General features: G+C 43.0%; 2 protein-coding genes across 7 annotated transcripts in view; both read left to right on the top strand.

The window, feature by feature from the left end:
* Positions 1–13631, top strand: part of LOC118392263 (kinesin-like protein KIF21A) — a 41293-nt gene extending 27662 nt beyond the window's left edge. For 2 of the 3 annotated variants that reach the window (XM_035784057.2, XM_035784055.2), the window contains 15 exons: positions 3188–3382; positions 3516–3617; positions 3870–4035; positions 4363–4383; positions 5122–5185; positions 5581–5632; positions 5821–6026; positions 9265–9480; positions 9594–9626; positions 9846–9982; positions 10222–10396; positions 10707–10865; positions 11138–11426; positions 11700–11899; positions 12147–13631. In XM_035784057.2, coding sequence (XP_035639950.1) covers positions 3188–3382; positions 3516–3617; positions 3870–4035; positions 4363–4383; positions 5122–5185; positions 5581–5632; positions 5821–6026; positions 9265–9480; positions 9594–9626; positions 9846–9982; positions 10222–10396; positions 10707–10865; positions 11138–11426; positions 11700–11899; positions 12147–12204 — 2073 coding nt within the window. In that variant the 3' untranslated portion in view covers positions 12205–13631. The remainder of the gene's footprint in view (positions 1–3187; positions 3383–3515; positions 3618–3869; positions 4036–4362; positions 4384–5121; positions 5186–5580; positions 5633–5820; positions 6027–9264; positions 9481–9593; positions 9627–9845; positions 9983–10221; positions 10397–10706; positions 10866–11137; positions 11427–11699; positions 11900–12146) is intronic. The other variant, XM_035784056.2, reaches the window with a different exon arrangement.
* Positions 13632–20173: 6542 nt separating this feature from the next.
* The window catches only part of LOC118392262 (copine-8-like), a 118816-nt gene continuing 116592 nt past the window's right edge, over positions 20174–22397 (top strand). Inside the window, exon 1 of one of the 4 annotated variants that reach the window (XM_052460070.1) lies at positions 20174–20414. In XM_052460070.1, the coding sequence (XP_052316030.1) occupies positions 20311–20414 (104 nt within the window). In that variant the 5' untranslated portion in view covers positions 20174–20310. Of the gene's footprint in view, positions 20415–22059; positions 22182–22397 lie in introns of those variants that run through there. The other 3 variants (XM_052460071.1, XM_052460073.1, XM_052460074.1) reach the window with 3 other exon arrangements.

The following is a 22397-nucleotide window of genomic DNA, read 5'->3' as shown; positions in this document are numbered from 1 at the left end:
ATCATTTTTGCCGTTTTGGCTACACTCTAGAATTAAGGGTGACTCCATGAACCATTGCAGTCAATGGGTTCATATTTGTACCATTGGTTAGTTGAGGGGTTCTTGAAGGAACCTTTAAAGTTTAAATTTAGCAAAGGTTACTGGGAGAACCTTTTTGTCGGGACATGCAGAGCACTTTGAATTTATTTCGCCATTGGATTTGTTGTGCTGCCAGATTCAGAAGAAGATAAAAAATATTGTTTTCACCGATGGCTTTATGGGATAGCTAGCAACTTGTAAACAATTACCCATTCCTATACGGGTACTATTTTAATACCAATGTTGAATAATACATCATTGGCTGTCAAGCCAATTATATTATATGTCTGTAGCTCCTGTTTTAATTCCCGAAAAGTTTACTGTAATGGTAATGACATTTGTTTATGATGATAAACATTAGGTTTTGGCTTAGGTTGCTAGCTAGCTATAGTATCTTCAACCTAGCCAACACTCTTAAAAATACTTGGTTGTTTGGATGACCCAACTGCTGGGTTGTCACTAAGTTGGGTCGTTTACTTTAAAAATGGCCAGGTTGGGATGTTGATGCTGGGTTATTAAGATATGACCCAGCGGGTCAGATGAGAAGACTGCGGAGCGTGGCTTAGTTTAGTAAGGGTGTTGCTTTCAGATAGTTATATTTTGCCACCCGTGGGCAGAAACGTAATTCCCATTCATATTTTCTGTTGTGTTGTATTGTCATCACATGTTATGGTTGAACACTGATAGATTTGTAACTTTAATGAGGCTTACAGACTTGTATGAGTTCCTCAAGAGCCTTTAAGACTGGTTGGTTGTTTAGCAACACAACCAACGCGTACGCAACTAATGTGGCAAAAAAAGACAGGGTTGGCTTAGATTTGTAGACAAACTATATTTAGTATCCAATGTTTATTGAAAACAAATACATTTGCACAATAAATACATAGTTACAGTTGTTGGTTAGCTAGCGAATTCTTTTCATATTAGCATAGATGTGACATGAGTCAAAACACTTCAAAACAAGACATGGTATCAAGAACAAGATACAACTAGCTGAAACGAGCCAACTACGATTTCCCATATGGCAGCTTCTTGTCATTGTTGCTGGCTATCTTGCCATCCAGAATCACAACACACCACCTTCTGCCCCATTGAAGCTAATGCATAGTTTTTGTGAAATTGTAGCCCGTCTATATACTAATCCCAATGTTGGAAAAGTTACTACTTTATTACTATATAAAGATGGCATTGTATTCAGAGGACTGTAATGGCTCTATAGTGCATTCAGAAAGTATTCACACCCTTGGACTTTTCCCTCATTTTTAAAATGGATTCAATTGAGATTTTGTATCACTAATCTTAGAAATGTTTTTAGAAATGTTTGCAAATTCATTAAAAATGAAAAGTTTAAATGTCTTGAGTCAATAAGTATTCAAATGTGCTTAGCAAGTCACATAATAAGTTGCATGGACTCACTCTGTGTGCAGTAATAGTGTTTAACATGACTACCCCATCTCTGTACCTCACACATACAAGGTCCCTCAGTCGAGCAGTGAATTTCAACCACAAAGACCTGGGAGGGGTTTCCAATAGTTCGCAAAGAAGGGCACCTATTGGTAGATGGGTAAAAAAAATGAAGACATCGAACATCCCTTTGAGAATGGTGCAGTTATTAATTACACTTTGGATGGTGTATCAATACACCCAGTCACTACAAAGATACAGGCGCCCTTCCTAACTCAGTTGCCGGAGAGGAGGGAAACTTCTCAGAGATTTCACCATGGGGCCAATAGATATTTTAAAACAGTTACAGAGTTTAATGGCTGTGAGAGGAAATACTGTAACTGAGGATGGATCAACAACATTGTAGTTACTCCACAATACTAACATAAATTACAGAGTGAAAGAAGGAAGCCTGTACCGAATAAAAGTATTCCAAAACATGCATCCTGTTTTTGTCCTGAATACAAAGCGTTATGTTTGGGGCAAATCCAACACAGTACATTACAGAGTACTACTTTTCATATTTTCAAGCATGGTGGTGGCTGAATCATTTTATGGGTATGCTTGTCATTGGCGAGGACTAGGGAGTTTTTTTGGGATAAAAGAAATGGAAAAGAGCTAAGCACAGGCAAAATCCTAGTGGAAAACTTGGTTCAGTCTGCTTTCCAACAGACACTGGGAGACAAATTCACCTTTCTGCAGGACAATTACCTAAAACACAAGGCCAAATATACACAGGAGTTGCTTACCAAGACGACATTGAATGTTCCTGAGTGGCCTAGTTACAGTTTTGACTTAAATCAGCTTGATAGTCTATGGCTAGACTTGAAAATGGCTGACTACTGTAGCAATGATCAACAACCAAGTTGATAGAGCTTGAATCATTTAAAAAAAATAATAGGCAAATATTGTACAACCCAGGTGTGCAAAGCTCTTAGAGACTTACTCAGAAAGACTCACCGCTGTAATCGCTGCCAAAAGTGATTCTAACATGTATTGATTTAGGGGTTGAATACTTATCTAATCAAGATATACAGTATTAGTGTTTTATTTTCCATCAATTAAAAACATTTAGGTTTTTGTCTAGATTGCTGACCAAAAAAAAGACAATTAAATCCATTTTAATCCCACTTTGTAACATAACAAAATGAGAATAAAGTCATGGCGTGGGAATACTTTCTGAGGGCACTGTTTATTAATCAGCAAAGTGAATATTATATTCAGAGGGATCGCACGAGATCCAAGGCGAAATTCACGGGACGTCAGGAGACGGCATCAAAACTAGCCACTAAAAGAAAAAAAGAAAAAGGGGGGTGGGATAAACACTGGGATTGAACACACGGTCTACGGAGCCAGAGGCTTAGACTTCTCCACCATCTCGAGCAAGTCCAGTCAGAATGAATGCCTAAAGTTTTAACCCTATCCTGTGGCACTTATGTGAAAAACATATTGTTCTTGTCACAGGGGTTCATCAAATTACCTTTTCAGAGGTGTTCCTCGAGGAACCTTTGTGACCTGGATAGGTTCCCCCTGTGTGGCAATTTTTAGAACCCCAAAAGGTTCCTCCAGGCTCCTTTACTTCTAAGATCGTAAAGCAATAGGTAGAAAGGAACGCAATTCGGAAACACTTTTATTATAACCCTTTCTTTCCTCCTGCCTCTTACAGCAACGTGAGGACCTGACCAAGCGAAGGGAGAAGGTGTCTCGTAAGAGGGAGAAGATCGCCACAGAGGGGACCGACACGGACCGAAGCATCCAGTCTTTGAACGAAGAAATGGATGCCCTGGCGGCCAACATCGACTACATCAACGACAGCATCGCTGACTGTCAGGCTAACATCATGCAGATGGAGGAAGCGAAGGTTAGCTGACGCAAACACACACATTTTCTTCAGGAAGTTGACCCTTTCTAGTTATTAGTACAGCTGACGCCAGCACACACATTTTCTTCAGAGTTGTTATTATAACTGACTGTGTGATGTTGTTGGGATGCAGGAGGAGGGAGACACAGTGGACATTACCGCGGTGATCAGCTCCTGTAACCTGTCAGAAGCCCGCTTCCTGCTTGATCACTTCCTGCACATGGCCATCAACAAGGTAACCACAGTACACCTGTCCCTACTGAGTTCTCTCTACCTTTTGATTAAGCGGCATTCAGGGTATTGTAAATCTACCAGCTTTATACTTATACTACCAACTTTAAGCACTATTTTTATTTCAGAGTTGAAAATGCGTATCTGCTGTTCAATGGGCTTAATGTCACACCACTCTGTTGATGTCAGTGTGGGATTTATGTGTGTGTTTGTCATGTATGTAATGTGTGATTTTACTGGTACGTGCATCTCCCAGGGTCTGCAGGCGGCCCAGAAGGATTCCCAGGTGAAGATGATGGAGGGCAGGCTGAAGCAGACAGAGATCAACAGCGCCACTCAGAACCAGCTGCTGTTCCACATGCTGAAGGAGAAAGCTGAACTCAACCCTGAGCTGGACGCTCTGCTGGGCAACGCACTGCAAGGTATAGATGGCTCAGTGGTATAAACACGCTGCTTTTCAGTTCTTCATCTTTTGGTTACACTTTATTTTATAGTCCACTATTTTATCTGACATTCACAATGGTAATGATTGACCTAACAATAACAAATTATAGAAACGTATTTCCCATATTGTTTTTCTTTCGGATTCAGTAAAACATGTACCATTACATATTCTCTTAGTAAATAGCCTACCAGGAAAGTATCCACTGAAACAGGACTGTAAAATAAAATGTCTCCATTATTTTAACTTTTGTTTCCTTTGATTTCTTTGTTCTGTTTTCCTGTTTGTTCACCCTGAATTCAAACAGAGATAGGTTACCTACTGGTGGGTAAGTAACAGACACCAGACTGACTGGTCCCAGAGAGCATGGGTCTCCCTTATTAAAGCCCCTCCTCCCTCTAAAACTCCCCTTTAAGACTAACCTGAGAACGTAACTTTGCCATGACGTGGTATGTTGCCCCCTGTCGTCTGACCCCCACTTCCCTGTCTGACCCTCCCCTGTCCTCTTTGTGGATGTATAGTTTTCTCCTGTTCAGCAGACTCATTCAGGATGACCTGAATATTAAGAATCAGCACTAGCTTAAACCCTGACCCCCGTGCTAACCTGAAATTCAGGCCTTAAGTAGAGTACTACTCCAACTCCAACCTTTACTAAGTTACCCTCCTTAAAACGGAAATGTCAGATGCATCATACTAATATATAGAATACTATACTATCATTTTGATATTGTCTGACCCCTGATGTATTTAAACTGACCTCTGAACTTTGAGCCCTGTACCTTAGAGCTCTTTTGAATTCAAACTATTGTTTTGCTGCTGCTGCAGCATTAGTTTAAAAACACTGTATGCATTTGCTTTCTTTGTGATATCCTGTAAATTGACTTTGAAAATGGTTTACCTCTAACAGTTTAAATAGTAAAGTAACACAAGTTTAGTGCTTGTAATGGGATATTTGAAAATGCTGTGAAGCCATAACTACCCCATGTCAGAACATGCAGTAACTGAGGCATGTTGTGTATTTGAGGGCCCAGTGTAACAAGGTGTACTGTATGGTTCTGTCCTCAAGGAGAGAATGGAGATGACAGCAGTAGTGATGAGTCCTCTACCCCCAGCCCAGCCGCAGAGGGAAGGTAAACACCATTTGACTCAGACAAGACAATGAGGATATTGAATTTATTTTCGTCACTAAAAGCAGGAATCCTTATTGGTGAGACTGCCACATCCGTTTGCAATATTACAAAAACAAAGAAGTTACTGCAAATGAACACTGTTTTTTCCCCCCTTGAACATCATTGTACGTGAGATAGAACAGCAGAATATGTATGCACATTTTTTATCACGTTGGGCCGCCCTTCTCACCTGTAGATTGTCACTAAACAAAAACAATAGAAATGGCCGTGGGTTATTCAGTGGCGCTGTTTCTCCTACTGGGGAATCCATCTTTAATTTCTGATGATACTTTCTTTGGGTAGTCCATCAACAAACTATGTGTAACATGTAAATTGCCCCTCTATGTTTGCTTCAGTTTATTGGCCTCTGACCTCCTGAAACTGTGCGGAGAGGCCAAACCTAGGAAGGTACAGTCATCTACAGTACTTCACACACAAAGCCATTTTCTAAATGCCACTTGAATGCCATTTTCGTAAAGTCTAAAGTAAAGAAGTTACTGATAAGCACTTTGAGATAAATGCTATTTGTAAAACACTCTTTATGAATGGATATGTTATTGAGTGATTGATTGATTGGATCGATCCCTCTACCACAGGCACGCAGAAGGACAACCACCCAGATGGAGCTGCTGTATGCTGGTAGTGGTGAATTTGACTCTCCTACGGGGGACTTTTCTGCCTCTCTGCTACCCCTGGCAGAGGCCCAGGAAGGGACAGGGGACATGGGGCCAGTAGCAGGACATCTCGGGGACAGGGAACTCACTGTGTCCCCCTCAGCACTGTCCACCAGGATAGCTGGACTGTAAGTCCTTATTTTGGTCAAATGTCTTTGTGTTTAGTTTTTAGAACTACAGTACAGGAAATACAGTGAGATACTTGCGGAGTAAATCCTTACCTACTGTATGTGCATTTGATGGGTCAGGCTTCAGATTTTAGCAGTGTTATTGTTGAAAGAAACAAGTGCATCAGCACAAGAAGGATAAAACGTTTAACTTGACCCAGACTGCATTGTAACCTTCAATGATGTACAGTCGTGGCCAAAAGTTTCGAGAATGACACAAATATACATTTTCACAAAGTCTGCTGCCTCAGTTTGTATGATGGCAATTTGCATATACTCCAGAATGTTATGAAGAGTGATCAGATGAATTGCAATGAATTGCAAAGTCTCTCTTTGCCATGCAAAGGAACTGAATCCCCCAAAAACATTTCTACTGCATTTCAGCCCTTCCACAAAAGGACCAGCTGACATCATGTCAGTGATTCTCTCTTTAACACAGGTGTGAGTGTTGACGAGGACAAGGCTGGAGATCACTCTGTCATGCTGATTGAGTTTGAATAACAGACTGGAAGCATCAAAAGAAGGGTGGCGCTTGGAATCATTGTTCTTCCTCTGTCAACCATGGTTACATGCAAGGAAACATGTGCCGTCCTCATTGCTTTGCACAAAAAGGGCTTCACAGGCAATAATATTGCTGCCAGTAAGATTGCACCTTAAATCAACAATTTATCGGCTTCCGGGCGCCCAAGAAAGTCCAGTAAGCACCAGGACCGTCTCCTAAAGGTGATTCAGCTGTGGGATCGGGGCACCACCAGTACGGAGCTTGCTCAGGAATGGCAGCAGGCAGGTGTGAGTGCATCTGCACGCACAGTGAGGCGAAGACTTTTGGAGGATGGCCTGGTGTCAAGAAGGGCAGCAAAGAAGCCACTTCTCTCCAGGAAAAACATCAGGGACAGACTGATATTCTGCCAAAGGTACAGGACGGGGGTAAAGTCATTTTCTCTGATGAATCCCCTTTCCGATTGTTTGGGGCATCTGGAAAAAAGCTTGTCCGGAGAAGACAAGGTGAGCGCTACCATCAGTCCTGTGTCATGCCAACAGTAAAGCATTCTGATACCATTCAGTGGGGTTGCTTCTCAGCCAAGGGAGTGGGGTCACTCACAATTTTGCCTAAGAACACAGGCAAGAATAAAGAATGGTACCAACACATCCTCTAACTTCTCCCGACCATCCAGGAACAGTTTGGTGACGAACAATGCCTTTTCCAGCATGATGGAGCACCTTGCCATAAGGCAAAAGTGATAACTAAGTGGCTCGGGGAAACAAAACATCGATATTTTGTTTCCATGGCCAGGAAACTCCCCAGACCTTAATCCTATTGAGAACTTGTGGTCAATCCTCAAGAGGCGGTTGGACAAACAAAAACCCACAAATTCGGACAAACTCCAAGCCTGGATTATGCAAGAATGGGCTGCCATCAGTCAGTATGTGGCCCAGACGTCATCCCCAGCCGCGTCCTCGGAGCATGCGCAGACCAGCTGGCTGGTGTGTTTACGGACATATTCTATCAATCCTTATCCCAGTCTGCTGTTCCCACATTCTTCAAGAGGGCCACCATTGTTCCTGTTCCCAAGAAAGCGAAGGTAACTGAGCTAAATGACTATCGCCCCGTAGCACTCACTTCCGTCATCATGAAGTGCTTTGAGAGACTAGTCAAGGACCATATCACACCCTAGACCCACTCCAATTTGCTTCCCACCCCAATAGGTTCACAGATGACGCAATCGCAATCACACTGCCCTAACCCATCTGAACAAGAGGAATACCTATGTAAGAATGCTATTCATCAACTACAGCTCAGCATTTAACACCATAGTACCCTCCAAACTTGTCATTAAGCTGGAGACCTTGGGTCTCGACCCCACCCTGTGCAACTGGGTCCTGAACTTCCTGACGGGCCGCCCCCAGGTGGTGAGGGTAGGTAACATCTCCACCCCGCTAATCCTCAACACTGGGTTCCCACAAGGTTGCATTCTCAGCCCTCTCCTGTACTCCCTGTTCACCCATGACTGCATGGCCATGCCCGCCTCCAACTCAATCATCAAGTTTGCAGACGACACTACAGTGGTAGGATTGATTACCAGCAATGGCGAGACGGCCTACAGGGAGGAGGTGAGGGCCCTCAGAGTGTGAGTGTGAGGTTACTTTCCTGACACCAATGTCAACAAAACAAAGGAGATGGTCGTGGACTTCAGGAAACAGCAGAGGGAGCAGCCCCCTATCCACATTGGTGGAGAAGGTAGAAAGTTTTAGGTTCCTCGGTATACACATTACGGACAAACTGAAATGGTCCACCCACACAGACAGCGTGGTGAAGAAGGCACAGCAGCGCCTCTTCAACCTCAGGTGGCTGAAGAAATTTGGCTTGTCACCGAAAACACTCACAAATCTTTACAGATGCACAATCGAGAGCATCCTGTCCGGCTGTATTACCGCCTGGTACGGCAACTGCTCCGCCCACAACCGTAAGGCACTCCAGAGGGTAGTGAGGTCTGCACAACTCATCACCGGGGGAAAACTACCTGCCCTCCAGGACACCTACACCACCCGATGTCACAGGAAGGCCAAAAAGATCATCAAGGACAACAACCACCTGAGCCGCTGCCTGTTCACCCCGCTATCATCCAGAAGGCGAGGTCAGTACAGGTGCATCAAAGCTGGGACCGAGAGACTGAAAAACAGTTTCTATCTCAAGGCCATCAGACTGTTAAACAGCCATCACTAACATTGAGTGGCTGCTGCCAACATACTGACTCATCTCTAGCCACTTTAATAATGAAATAATTGATGTTATAAATGCATCACTAGCCACTTTAAACAATCCCACTTTATATAATGCTTACATACTACATTACTCATCTCATATGTATATACTGTACTCTATACCATCTACTGCATCTTGCCGTTCAGCCATTGCTCGTTCATATATTTTTATGTACATATTCATATTCATTCCTTTACACTTTGCATCAACTTAATGTAATTGTCAATAAAAGCCTTTGACACTTATGAAATGCTTGTAATTATACTTCAGTATTCCATAGTAACATCTGACAAAAATATCTAAAGACACCGAAGCAGCACACTTTGTGGAAATTAATATTTGTGTCATTCTCAAAACCTTTGGCCACGACTGTATATGACTTCAGCTGATCATCCAGTGGGTATCAATTGAACTGTCTGTCTCTGTGTTGTGTAGTTCTGGAGTCTGGTCTTCAATGGGAGCTGAGAGTAGATCACTGGAACGCTCACCTCGAACACCCAGGAGGATGCTAGAGAAGGGAGGACAACCTCCCTTAGATGTCAAGGAACACACACCTATGGACCCCAAAGGACACCTGGCACGAGAGGCAAAGTCTCACATACCCTCGCCCACAGCCACAGAGAAGACCAAAATCACAGACACCAAACAAACGTAAGAGCCGTTGCATGAAGCCGTTAACACACCACTACACAATGTTTGCCACAAATGTCATGTTTCGTACGACGTCCCGATGGTCATAGTAGTACCTACGTCTTGTGTTTCAGGATGGAAGAGTCGATTATATATCATGGACAAAGGTATGTAACGCTACTGTATGTCTATCTATATACTATACTACTGCATATATCTAATTTCCTAACACAGGGGTTCCCAAACTTTTTCACTCTGGGCCCCCGTTCCAGCATTGAGGAACATCCCTCTAGCCCGTGCCCCCCCCCCTGCCCCCCACAGTTTGAGTCTGTTAGGACAGTTAAGTCCTAACAGACTTAATACATTGTCTTTTGTCCCTGTTACAGAGGGGTGATCAACCCCGTGTCATCCCCTAAGAGCAGCCATATTGCCAGACTACAGTGTGTCTATGTGGCTGAGGGACACACCAAACCTGTCATGTGTGTCGACTGCACTGATGACCTGCTCTTCACTGGCTCTAAAGGTACAGCTCTCTAGTTCTATAATGTTCGGAAACTAAATCAACCCTTGACCTCTAAACCATGACCCCTAGAGACTTCTCACACCTGAAAGGCTCAGATAAGTGTAAGTCGTATTATTTGGTATTAGCTTCATCTAGCTTTCTGGTATGGTTGATGGCGTGTCTGTCATATTTAACACTCATCGGAACCCCTAACCATCGACCTCTAACCCCTGCGTCTGCTTGTATGCGTGTTTTGTCAGATCGTACGTGTAAGGTGTGGAACCTGGTGACTGGTCAAGAGATCATGTCTCTGGGAGATCATCCCAGCAGTGTGGTGTCTGTTAGATACTGTTCCAGCCTGGTCTTCACTGTCTCCACCGCTTACATCAAGGTCTGGGACATCCGAGACTCCGCCAAGTGCATACGCACACTCACGTGAGTATATATATATATATACACAAACACCAGGAGTATTTATATACACCTCTAGTAATAAACTGAAGACCTTTGTTATGTCAACAGTTGGAGTTGAGCATGCCAAGTTCCTTTTTCAACACATTCTAGGAGATTCTAACACATTCTAGGAGATTCTAACACATTCTAGGAGATTCTAACACATTCTAGGAGATTCTAACACATTCCAACACAGCTCAGGGAACTTCAGATTCTTATTGGCTACATGAAAAAAGTATTTTTACACAATGTCATTCCCATTGACATGGTATTATATGTGTGTGTGTCGCAGGTCGTCGGGCCAGGTGAGTTCAGGGGACAGCTGTGTGTCTCTCAGGTCCCTATCCATCCCTCCAGGAGAGAACCAGATCAACCAGATTTCTCTGAACCCTACGGGATCCTACCTCTACTCTGCCTCCGGCAACTTAGTCCGCATGTGGGACCTCAGGAAGTAAGAATGAAGGCCAAAAAAAATCCTGTTTTTTTTCCACCTAGAGTAGTTGAATATCTTGTTTAGTTGAAGGAAGGACTGGAGGTGGCACAAAATGAAGATAAAAGGAGAGGAATTGCATACGCCAGAACAGGCACAGGTGCTGAATGTAGAGTGTAGGAAAGATAGCTTGTGAATGCTCATTACTTCCAAGTATGATCTTTAGTTGTACCAAAGAATCCTAGATCGGAACTCTCCCTGAACTCTCCTTGAACCCTGACCTTATGCTCTAGGTTTGTGTCTACTGGGAAGCTGACGGGTCACCTGGGTCCGGTCTTGTGTCTGACCGTCGACCAGATGGGCAACGGTCAAGACGTGGTCCTAACGGGGTCCAAGGACCACACCCTGAAGATGTTTGAGGTGACGGAGGGTGTCCAGGGCAGCATTGTGTCCTGTCACAACTTTGAGCCACCACACCAGGAGTGTATCGTCTCTCTGGCTGTTCAGGGGAACAGCCTCTACAGCAGCTCCAGAGACTACTGCATCAAGAAGTGGGACCTGTCCCGGAAACGACTAGTACAGGTGAGACATACTGGACACTAGCTGTATATTCAGTACTGCTAGTACCTGAAAGTGAGACGAGGCACTCAAAAACATGCAATAGCTGTGATTTTCACATTGCATGTTGCTTTGTAAGCATCAAATCTTGTTCTGTTGAATTGTTTTTGCTAGCTGCAACATTATCATCATTATAAGACCAGTAATGGTAGTAAACAAAATGTATTGTCTCAAGGAGTTATTTTTCAACAGTTTGTAGCCCTGTTTTGACCTAGTGCGTACTTGCTTCCTCCACAGCAGGCGGCGAGCGCCCACTCTGACTGGGTAAGTGCGCTGGGTGTTGTGCCAGGGTGCCCGGTAATGCTGAGTGCAGACAGGGGAGGTCTGCTGAAGCTGTGGCACGCTGATACCCTGGCACCGCTAGGAGACCTGAGGGGACATGACAGCCCTGTTAACGGATTGGCTACCAACAGCAGCCAACTATTCACTGCCTCAGAGTGAGTTTATCGCCTAACCCTAACATGACACTCGAATGCCATAGGAGTCTGACTATAACCCCTACCTTCAGAGAATATATCTCCTAACTTTGACCATGATCCCGTTCATACCCTGACCCTAACCCTCTGAGTAAATCAACCCACTGTTACTATAATAACAAAGTCATAGTTTAACCTAAAAGAGAGATAATCAAACCTCTGATACACATGTTGATCCAGCGATGTCATGTTCTTTCTTGTGTGACAGTGACCGGACAGTGAAGATTTGGCAAGCAAAGGGTTCTTTGGAGGAAGGCATCCATTGACACTGAGAAGGAGACCTCTGGACTGTGACCGGACACAACTCTGGGGACCTACTAGATTACTCTGGATCTACTACAGCCTATGGATCTATTGCTGCCTGCTGGATCTACTACTCAATCTATTTGCTTGCTGCTCTGCACAATGATCCGTGGATGAAGGGCCTCCGAAGATGGTCACAGGGCAGATGACCAGCCCTGACACACATATGACCCCTTGAGTTCACCAACACAAGACGTTCACTCGACGAGGTTGGAGGAGAGTAGCACAACAGTCATGGTATTCACCTGAAGGACAGTGAAACTCCAGTGTAATGCCCATGGTTCTGTCTCATGCTGTGTCCTCTCTATACATATCGTAGAGGAATCATCCACTACAGTGCGTGGAATCACGCAGGCGGGGGGGATGTCTTCTAAATAAAGGCCCTATGGAGGTTGGTCTTACTTCAGCTGTTACTGCCAAACCCTATGGGACACTCATATAGCCTTAGTGGGGAATAGGGATATCTCAGTAGGAATAGCACAGTGAACTAGTGGTGTGGGACGGTGTAGCTGATCTCTGCCACAGAAACAAAGCTCAATGAGGGTGTGTCGTCATCATACTACAAAATGTGCTTGTGGATTTTCCTCTCAACCAAATTCAAGTGTTGCTTTTAATGTCGTTACCTGCAGATTGTGTGTGACCAAAGTACAAACCTTCTCTGTGTTAGTCAACGGGCTGTGATGAGAGTATCTTTAGCCAACATTGTACTTGCCTGTGTACAGTACCTCTATAGTGGTCTTACTCTCTTTGTATCGTGCAAGTACATTCAAACCTCAAACTTCAAAAAGTGGTTTGATCTGTAATTTTCTGTCAAAGTGTTTGTATTTACGTGTGTGGTGAAACTTTGAAACCTCCAAAGTTCTGAGCTTCCATTTCATGTTTGTATCCAATGGCCTGCGTCAATCATTTCAGAGCCCAGGTAAAGTGAGGTTACCTGTGCACAGGCGTATGCCCCATCTTAAATCAACTCAAAAGTTCATTGGTCGCGTGCACAGATTTGCAGATGTTATCGCAGGCGCAGCGAAATGCTTGTGTTTCTAGCTCCAACAGTGCAGTAATACTTAGGAATAAAACATTTCTGAGTGAGCTTTCCTGTGCCCGCGTATTCCATTCCCCCAATCTGATTCAGGAACGGGCTGAACAGAATGGAACAAAACATGGAGGTGTGTGTTATTATCAGTGCCTGTCAATCGTATACTGTAGATATAGTAGTACAGTATCACAACCTAATCTGTGTGGACTAGCCCAGGATCCCTAGATTGGGATGACATCTTTATGTAAATAAGAATCAGTTTTTCTTCCTCCTGGACATATTGTGCGCAAAGTCCGACTTTTTAGTGATTCTAATTTCATATGCAGTGTGGAAATAAATGTCATCTGTCAAAAATAACATGAACTGGTATATCTTTCAACGTGGAGATGTGTGTTGCCATAATGCCACCAATTGGTGGCAGTATAATACAGTATCACATTAGGGAACATGACACGGTTTCAAAACAGAGAAAGCTTTGGAGCGGGAGATTTGTTTTCCTTCCTCCTGTTCTTCGTTAGATATTCAGTTCAGGCCGTTTTTAATTTGTTGCAGGAAAACAATTCTATCCGATGTCCATGAACCAATCTCCTTGACAGGTGCCCTTACTTTTGTAGTAAATTCCTGATAGCACAGGTGGATTTGCAAATGTTCAGAAACGCATGCAAATCAACCTGCTTTCTAAACGTAGATCTTTGGTTGGGTCTGTTTCCTCATTTGTTTGCAGCGAAGGTAAAAGCATTGCAAGAATTCCATAAAGGCATATCATAGATCCAAGGTATAAACCATGGTGAGAACTATACAGTATGCTCTCTATATACCTGTGAATTCCCACTTCCTGCATGGTCACCTGTGTGCCTACCTATGCATGTGACCCATGACCCAACATATGTGGGGTCATCATGGGTCGCTGGTTACATAGGCACAACAGTGTATACATTTATTGAGGAGGAACTACGATGAAATCCTTGTTTTTTTTCCATTATCTTCTTTGTCCTTTTGATGGCACTGCAAGGTGGAATCATCATGTTCCTTTACTTTGTTCCGTACATCCCCTGAAGAAGAGAAGTGATGGGAATGAATCAGTATTTAAAGTACGACAATTGGTGCATCAGAGTTTCATGTGTACAATAAGAACAGAACAATCTCTTGCACCATAAACACTGCATTACTTCTGTATCACGGACTATTTCCATTTATAAACACTGTTCCAAAAACCACAAGCTACTGTATATTTAAAAAAAAAAAAAAAAAAAAAAAAATCAATTGCTAACAAGCATCGGTCAATACTGAAGCCACTTTTTCAAAACTCTTCACAGTCTGCATTACCAACATGCATCTTGGCCAAACAGTTAATCTCACCTCCAAAATTGACTCAAACCACCAAAACACTTAATTTACATGTCTCAAAATAAGCTCGTTCGACCAGAACACTGGCTACAATTCTCTCTCAGAAAGCATACATTGTCATTCATAACACACTGAACTAAAAAACACTAACAACAGGGAGCATTACATAAATGATTAACTTCTCTTTGAAGTTTGAATGATTTTTCACATAAATCATTATTTCATTATATAATAAGAATAACACCTTTTCACTTTATTGACTGTACTAAAGTATACGTAACAAGAATTAATCAGAAATGCCGCAATTTGCTTCAACAGACTTTATTTTTTTCTATCTTTGCATCTAGTCATTTTCTTGTGAAAAATAAAAAGTTGAAACAAATTCCTGAAACTCCAGGGCTGCAATAATAATTACCAACAAAAACATCAACAACATGTATAGTATAATCACTCATACTGTACAGTACTGTGAGGGTTCTAGTTCTCCCTCTCTCCTGCATTTGGCCACAAGTTCTTGTCAACATCACACCTTATGTCTTCTCTGGCGATGCATCTTGGACAGTATCTTCTGGAATGTCTAATCCAACCCTGGCAGTCTTCAGAAGTGTCTCCACACCCCACATTCATGGCATCCAGTAAGGACATCTGGTGATGTGGAGGGGGGGTCATAAACCTTCCACCTCCACACAGAGAAAAACTCCTCTATGGGGTTTAGGAAGGGGGAATATGGAGACAGGAATAGTTCTGACATCCTGAGATGTGCAGCAAACCAGTCTGACTGCAGCAGAGTAGTGGAATGCCACATTATCCCACACAACAACGAAGGTCGGGGAGTTTCTTACCCCTCTGCTGGCACAAGTCGATTCTTCAGGTCATCCAGAAAATAAATGAGTCTCAAGCAGTTGCCGTACCAGGCGGTGATAAATCCGGACTGGATGCTCTCGATTGTGCATCTGTAAAAGTTTGTGAGTGCTTTTGGTGACAAGCTGAATTTCTTCAGCCTCCTGAGGTTGAAGAGGCACTGCTGCGCCTTCTTCACCACGCTGTCTGTGTGGGTGGACCAATTCAGTTTGTCCGTGATGTGTACGCCGAGGATCTTAAAACTTTCTACCCTCTCCACTACTGTCCCGTTGATGTGGACGGTACTGCTCCCTCTGCTGTTTCTTGAAGTCCACGATCATCTCCTTTGTTTTGTTAACGTTGAGTGTGAGGTTATTTTCCTGACAACACACTCCGAGGGTCCTCACCTCCTCCCTGTAGGCCGTCTCGTCGTTGTTGGTAATCAAACTTGATGATTGAGTTGGAGGTGTGCATGGCCACGCAGTTGTGGGTGAACAGGGAGTACAGGAGAGGGCTCAGAACTCACTCTTGTGGTGCCCCAGTGTTGAGGATCAGCGGGGTGGAGATGTTGTTACCTACCTTCACCACCTGGGGGCGGCCCGTCAGGAAGTCCAGTACCCAGTTGCACAGGGCAGGGTCTCGAGCTTGATGACGAGATTGGTAAAGAGTTTTGACTTCAGTATTGACCCATGCATGTTAGCAATTAAAAAACTGTAATAGAATGTGGTCCAGCCATATAGAGTTAATTCAGTGTTCCTAAAATAACCATGATTCTTACTGCCCTGTCAACACAATCTGACATATTTTATTTGTCTAATCACTGCATTGTTTCTCCATCAATTATTATTTCCATTTTAAAACGCTGAAAATCAGAGTTTTAAAATAACCATTATTCTTACTGCACTGTCAGTATATTCTGATAGGGTTTCTTGGTCTGTTCTATGTTTCTCGGATTTATAACATACTTTATCCCAAGTTAACACCAGGACCCAGACGGTACTCTTATAGTTTAATAATAAATTAATGTACAGACTGACCTCAATAGCGGCTACATGGGATAAGAGTTCCCGTCCGGGGTTATTTTAAGCTCAATCTATATGGGTTTGACAGGGATCTTCTGTGCTTTTCTGAACCTGGTTTGGTATCCTTTATACCTGAGGGAAAAGAGCTGAGGTGTATGGTAAATAGGTTGTGTCCCACATGGAACCCTATTCCCTGTATAGTGCACTACTTTTCACCAGGGTCCATACTCTGGCCAAAAGCAGTGTATTACACAGTATAGGGAATGGGGTGCCATTCGGGATGCGGCCATTGTAGCAAGAGACTGATAGTATTTTTAGGCTTTGGAATTTGTAATGGGGATTATCTGACTGGCTACATTCATCCAATCTCTCTTGTGTGTGTGTGTGTGTGTGTGTGTGTGTGTGTGTGTGTGTGTGTGTGTGTGTGTGTGTGTGTGTGTGTGTGTGTGTGTGTGTGATCATATTAACCCTGCTTGAATCATCACTCCCTTCAGTGCCTGTAGATACACAGGTAGATGTTTCTGCAATACCCTTTATTTCCCTGTTAAGTCACAGGTTGTGTAATTTGGCTTTTGGAATAATGGGTTGACCAAGAGAGGGAGCAAGATAGATTGATTCAACTGAGAAACAGTGAGAGGGTCGATGCCAAACACAACAATGCTTACCTCACATACAGGGAATAATGTGCCATTTTGGACCCAGCCAGAGTGAGTTTCCTGGCATCTGCTGGGGGAGGATAGAGAGGGTGGTGAGAGGATGGAGAGAGGGACGAGAGGAATAGGGGAAGAAATGTCATGGAGATGTTCTGGACCTCAGTACACAGATCATGGGGTTATGGGGTGTATTTTATTAATGACATACGGGCATTTCCATTTAAAAGACCCATGAGCACCAACATGTGAAGTTCATGGGAGCATATCAAATTGGGTATCAAATGAAAGAGTCTATGTTTTTGGGAAGTTAAGGCATAGATACATTTTTCAACCATTTTCTATCTTAAAAATGTGGCATAATTAAAGGCTCTGATTTCTGGATAAACAGATGGAAAGGGGGTCTTACAAAACATTCACCAGAAGTTAAATGATATCAGAAATACGTCAAAACACAATAATGTTGACATAGAGACTCCTGCCAACTAATATCAATGTTTTGGAGAAATTGTTAACCTTCTGTAATCTTTGAGATATTTTCTCATTTCTCTCCCTCATGAGGAGGGAGGATAATTAAAGTTCGCAGAAGTAACAAGCAGTGGTAGACTTACCAATTCATTAAAGTGATTTTACTGATATTAATTTTGTTTATGAATTATCAAGTGATTAAAACTTCGTAATTCGGTAATCATACTGTTATGTTCAGCTCATAACTGTTTTCTTTCTCTTTCTTGTCACATCGTGATCAAAGCAAGAGTGTTATAACAGTTTGGACTACCCCTCCCTCACCTCTCTACAGTACATGTTCATATCTATCTATCTATCAGGCTCCCTTTCACTATCTCTCTCTCTCTCTCTCTCTCTCTCTCTCTCTCTCTCTCTCTCTCTCTCTCTCTCTGTGTGCCTTTGTCTCTCACTCTCCAGTTAATGTCACCCCTCCCAGCTCTTACTGACTCCTACCCATGACCCCTCTCTCTTTCCATTTACATTAACTAGCATCCTCACCTGCTGAGCGCCGACCAACACCGGACGACCATGGACGTTAAAAAGTAGTTGAAATTTGATCAGTCCACCCTAGCCTTGATGTTAATGTCCACAGACGGACATGACTGGACCAAATCTGAACCTATCGTAGACGTGTGTCTACGGATTGCACAGTATAGTACAGTATACATTACAATAAGTAGAGTACAGTACAGTACAATACAGTTCAGTACAGTACAGTCAGTCGAGCAAGTAGAGTACAGTCCAATACAATACGAGACAGTACCGTAAAGAAAAGTAGAGTATAGTACAGTACAGTAAAGTACAGTCGTACTGCACTGAACTATACTGTGCTGAACTGTAATGTACTGTACTCTACTTTACTCTACTGTACTGAACTCTACTCTACCCTACTCTGCTCTGCTGTGCTGTATTGCACTACAATTTACCTCTACTGTGCTGTGATGTCCAAACTTGGGGAGACATAGGGAGAATGACAATCAAATCCATAATTATGCATTTCTGTCTGTGTAGTACAGCTCAGGGACCCATGATGTAATTATGTTACCATAATTCTGTTAACGGGTGTAAATACTCTTCACTTACTGTAATTCAATAACCAAAAGAGATTTTTTTCTAACTCAAGGAGCCATGATATAACTTTTGGAAAACGTGGTCACATAAAAACTTGAGGGAGATTTTACCATCATTCCGTTACCAAAAGTTTGCATCTGCACAGTTCTTCCACTCAATTCATTTTTGTAAATTTTTCAGTGGAAATTGTTCAAAGTCGTCATTGTTCATAAAGTTGTATGGTTTGTTAAACTGTGAAATCAGTATTTTTTAGTTTTTGCACACATTTTAAAGTAGGATTGCCCATATACCTTGCAGTAGGCTCACTATCATTAACACATTGACCTGTTACAGCTGAGTGGGCAGCTGACATTATAGGCTGTTCTATTATATTCAAGCTGCTCTGTCGGGGTGTAGGAGGGCACTCAATCAATACAAGTGGGGTCAATTACTCCTGGTCTGAGAGCGCAAGACTGTTGCCATACATACACGTCACTAAATAGAGTGAAATAGGCCTACTGTATAAAACAGAGGACACAGGCATGGACTTCCACGTGGAATCGTCTTTCTCCTGACCTGTGTGGTCATGTGTTAAATAGGCTACCGTGTTACTTTCACCCGGATTCCTCACACCTATGAGTGGAAATGGATGCTGTTTCATGTTTCATGCATATGTTTATACAGTAGTGTATACTGTGTGTGTCTCTGTATCTCTCGTTCTCTCGTTCTCTCTCGCTCTCTCTGTGTGTGTGTGTGTGTGTGTGTGTGTGTGTGTGTGTGTGTGTGTGTGTGTGTGTGTGTGTGTGTGTGTGTGTGTGTGTGTGTGTGTGTGTGTGTGTGTGTGTGTGTGTGTGTGTGTGTGTGTGTGTGGTTTCATGTGTGTGCGTCCATGCATGTGCGCATTCCGCGTCATGACTGTGTGTTTTGTGTGTGTGCGTGCATGTGAATGTACATATTTCAAAGGATCTATTTGGGCATCACTTACAGTAACTCTTTGATGAGTGCTGGCTGGTTGCCTAAAGGTGTGGTAATGGTTTCTCTCACCAGTTAACAGAGGGTCTGCTTTTGAGCTATATTTAGAGGTGGAGGTCAGTCCTGAAAAATACTGGGTAATGAAAATGATGAGCCACCCCTGGGATCAAATGTCTTCTATCCAAACATAGTAAACACATACTTTCTTTGTAATTACTTTTCCTGGTGTCGGGAAAATTATGATGGGAAAATAAATAATAAAATATAATTTGGAACACTTTAAGACCTATTACACACAGACACACACACAAACACACACACTCGCTCTATCTATTATTATAAGTCATGACAGGGGCAGTGTAGCCTAACTGCTATTTGATGACTAGTGTCCTTACTGTAGGTATCTTATGATTGTAGACTATTTATCAGATGGGCATCTGTGGAATTATTTTGTCTAAGGCGCACATTCCGCTCGCAGCGCAAGTAGGTGACGCTGACTGTTGAAGTGACATCAACCCACCGCTAGTAGCCTGCTTCGGAGCATTCCTCTTCGTTCAGTCCACATGCATTCATTCTCGTTTCGCAAAAGGAGGTGTAGTTTGTTCGATTGTTGCTGCTGAAAGGGGTTGGACAAAAATATTTTTCACCATGAACAACTGTAATAGCTTCGTCAACATGGCGTCGATAGGAGATTTCGACCCGCTCAATGCTTCCATCCCCGCCACCAAAGTTGAAATCACAGTGTCTTGCAGGTAAGATAATGGCTTCAGTGTAACCCATTTTTTTGTCGGGTGTTGTTATGACTGTTTTCACAGTAGAAGGATATGGTATGGGCAAGTATTCCGGGTTTTATCTGCCATTCCAATTGGCCAACTGTCAAACAAGTTCTGCTTGTAGTGACATTTTGAAAAGTCAATGTTGTTCAGCCAACGGCACTGTTTCTGATTATTTTTAGGCTACATTGTATCTAGAGTGAGGTGTTGAAGTTGTTACTTTGTTTTAGTTTTGGGTGGTAAGTTTACAATTCACTTTCGAACTGTAGTATATCAGGTATTTAATAGGCAGTAACCTGGGATTCTGCCTGTTAGAGGACTGGCAATGGATATCAACAGGCGTTAATAATAGGCATCCTCAACAATACCAACATTCCCTATCTTGGTATACTGCCGTATGTTAGAAGGCTGTTCTCACCGAATAATTTGACACTTGTTTTTATTCTGACCCGTGGCTTGTTGTGGGCTGTCACTCACGATCTGATCAGAGGAACATAAATAGATTTACATTGACCTTTTGCAAAAGGTAAACTATATGCCATGAGTAGGCTAGTGATTTGATGTAGCATAGCCTACGTGCAGCGACAGTCAGACTCGTGTCTGTGCGGGTTGAGGGTGTATCACAAGCCCGTTTATACCCACCCTGACTCTCAGGAGCCGTGGCTTCCCGTTGCGTAACGGCTCCCCCCGTCCCTGCCAAACCTTATGTAGTATTTAAGGGGTCCCTTAAGAATAGATCAACTGAGGGAATGCTGGCCTCACTGGAATGGGAATCGTAGTGTTGTCACTGGACTGTCACTCATTATTTAATCAACTGATAGTGAAGGAAAGACGACACACACAGTGAGACTTTGTAAGCGCTCAGTAACACGTCATAGTGAAACAAAGTGGTGGCCTACTTACCAAGGAAATTCCCGTTTGATCTCTCACAATGGACCCAATTGAATAAAAGGGAAATAAATGTCGCAATAACCACACACAATAAACAATAACTAGTTACACAATATCTGACCATACCATGCGGAACCAGTAGTCTACTTGTCTAGGGGAATCAATCCATTAAAATGTGTTATTTCTATCACCTCCAGGGAACAAGTCACATATTACCCCTTTATGTGTCAGCCTCTGAAGAAGAGATGGAGGGTTGTGGCACTATATACATAAGGGATGTTCGGTCAATTCTGGTACTGAGTCACGCTCTAGTGCCTGCTGGGCATAGAGGGGGTCTGTAGGGAATGCCTTCACACTCATTACAGCCCAGAGAGGAGGTGAGGTACCATGGTAACGCGGCCAGGTGTGTGTGTGTCCGTGCCTGAAAGGCTCTGATCTCTCGTGCTCTCTCTCTCTATCACAACACCACACACACACACAAGTATACACATGCACACACTATGCACGCACTGTGTGTCTGACGAAGGGATAAGAGTCCCTCTCTTTCTCTCTATCTCTCATTCTGACTTACTTTCTTCTCTCTGCCCAGAGCTCCAATGAAGGCCCAGACTGTTAGTACAGATAACTATATCTCTTCCTGCCTGCAGTCATCTGATGTCATGTTTACATGTGGGTACGATAGGCTACTGTAGGTGGATGACTCTGCTCTGGTTAGGTTGGGCTATGCCTATTTACTGTCGTCATGACACGGTAAAGTTCTGTGTGGGCCAGAGTTCAGTTAATATGAATAATGAGTTATGAATTATGAGGTGTTCTTCTCTGCTGGATTTCTCAGTACCCCTCGGATCCTCCTGGGTAAGTTGATCCTTGGCTTGCTGTAATAAAGCGGGCCTAACTGTTTCAGGAAGTATTTTATTGTACGACCACTGTATTCCCAATCCAGTGATTGGTTCTACCTCTCTGTGAGTGTGAATGCATGAATTGTTCGGATATTGCATTATCTTGCTATTTCCGCACCTGGTACATAAATCTGATTTGTGGTATCTGGCTGGTTGTCTCTGTGGTACTGTA

Source organism: Oncorhynchus keta, chromosome 13 (assembly GCF_023373465.1).
Source record: "Oncorhynchus keta strain PuntledgeMale-10-30-2019 chromosome 13, Oket_V2, whole genome shotgun sequence".
Classification (NCBI taxonomy): Eukaryota; Metazoa; Chordata; class Actinopteri; order Salmoniformes; family Salmonidae; genus Oncorhynchus; species Oncorhynchus keta.
This window is presented reverse-complemented; position numbering and strand designations above follow the sequence as displayed.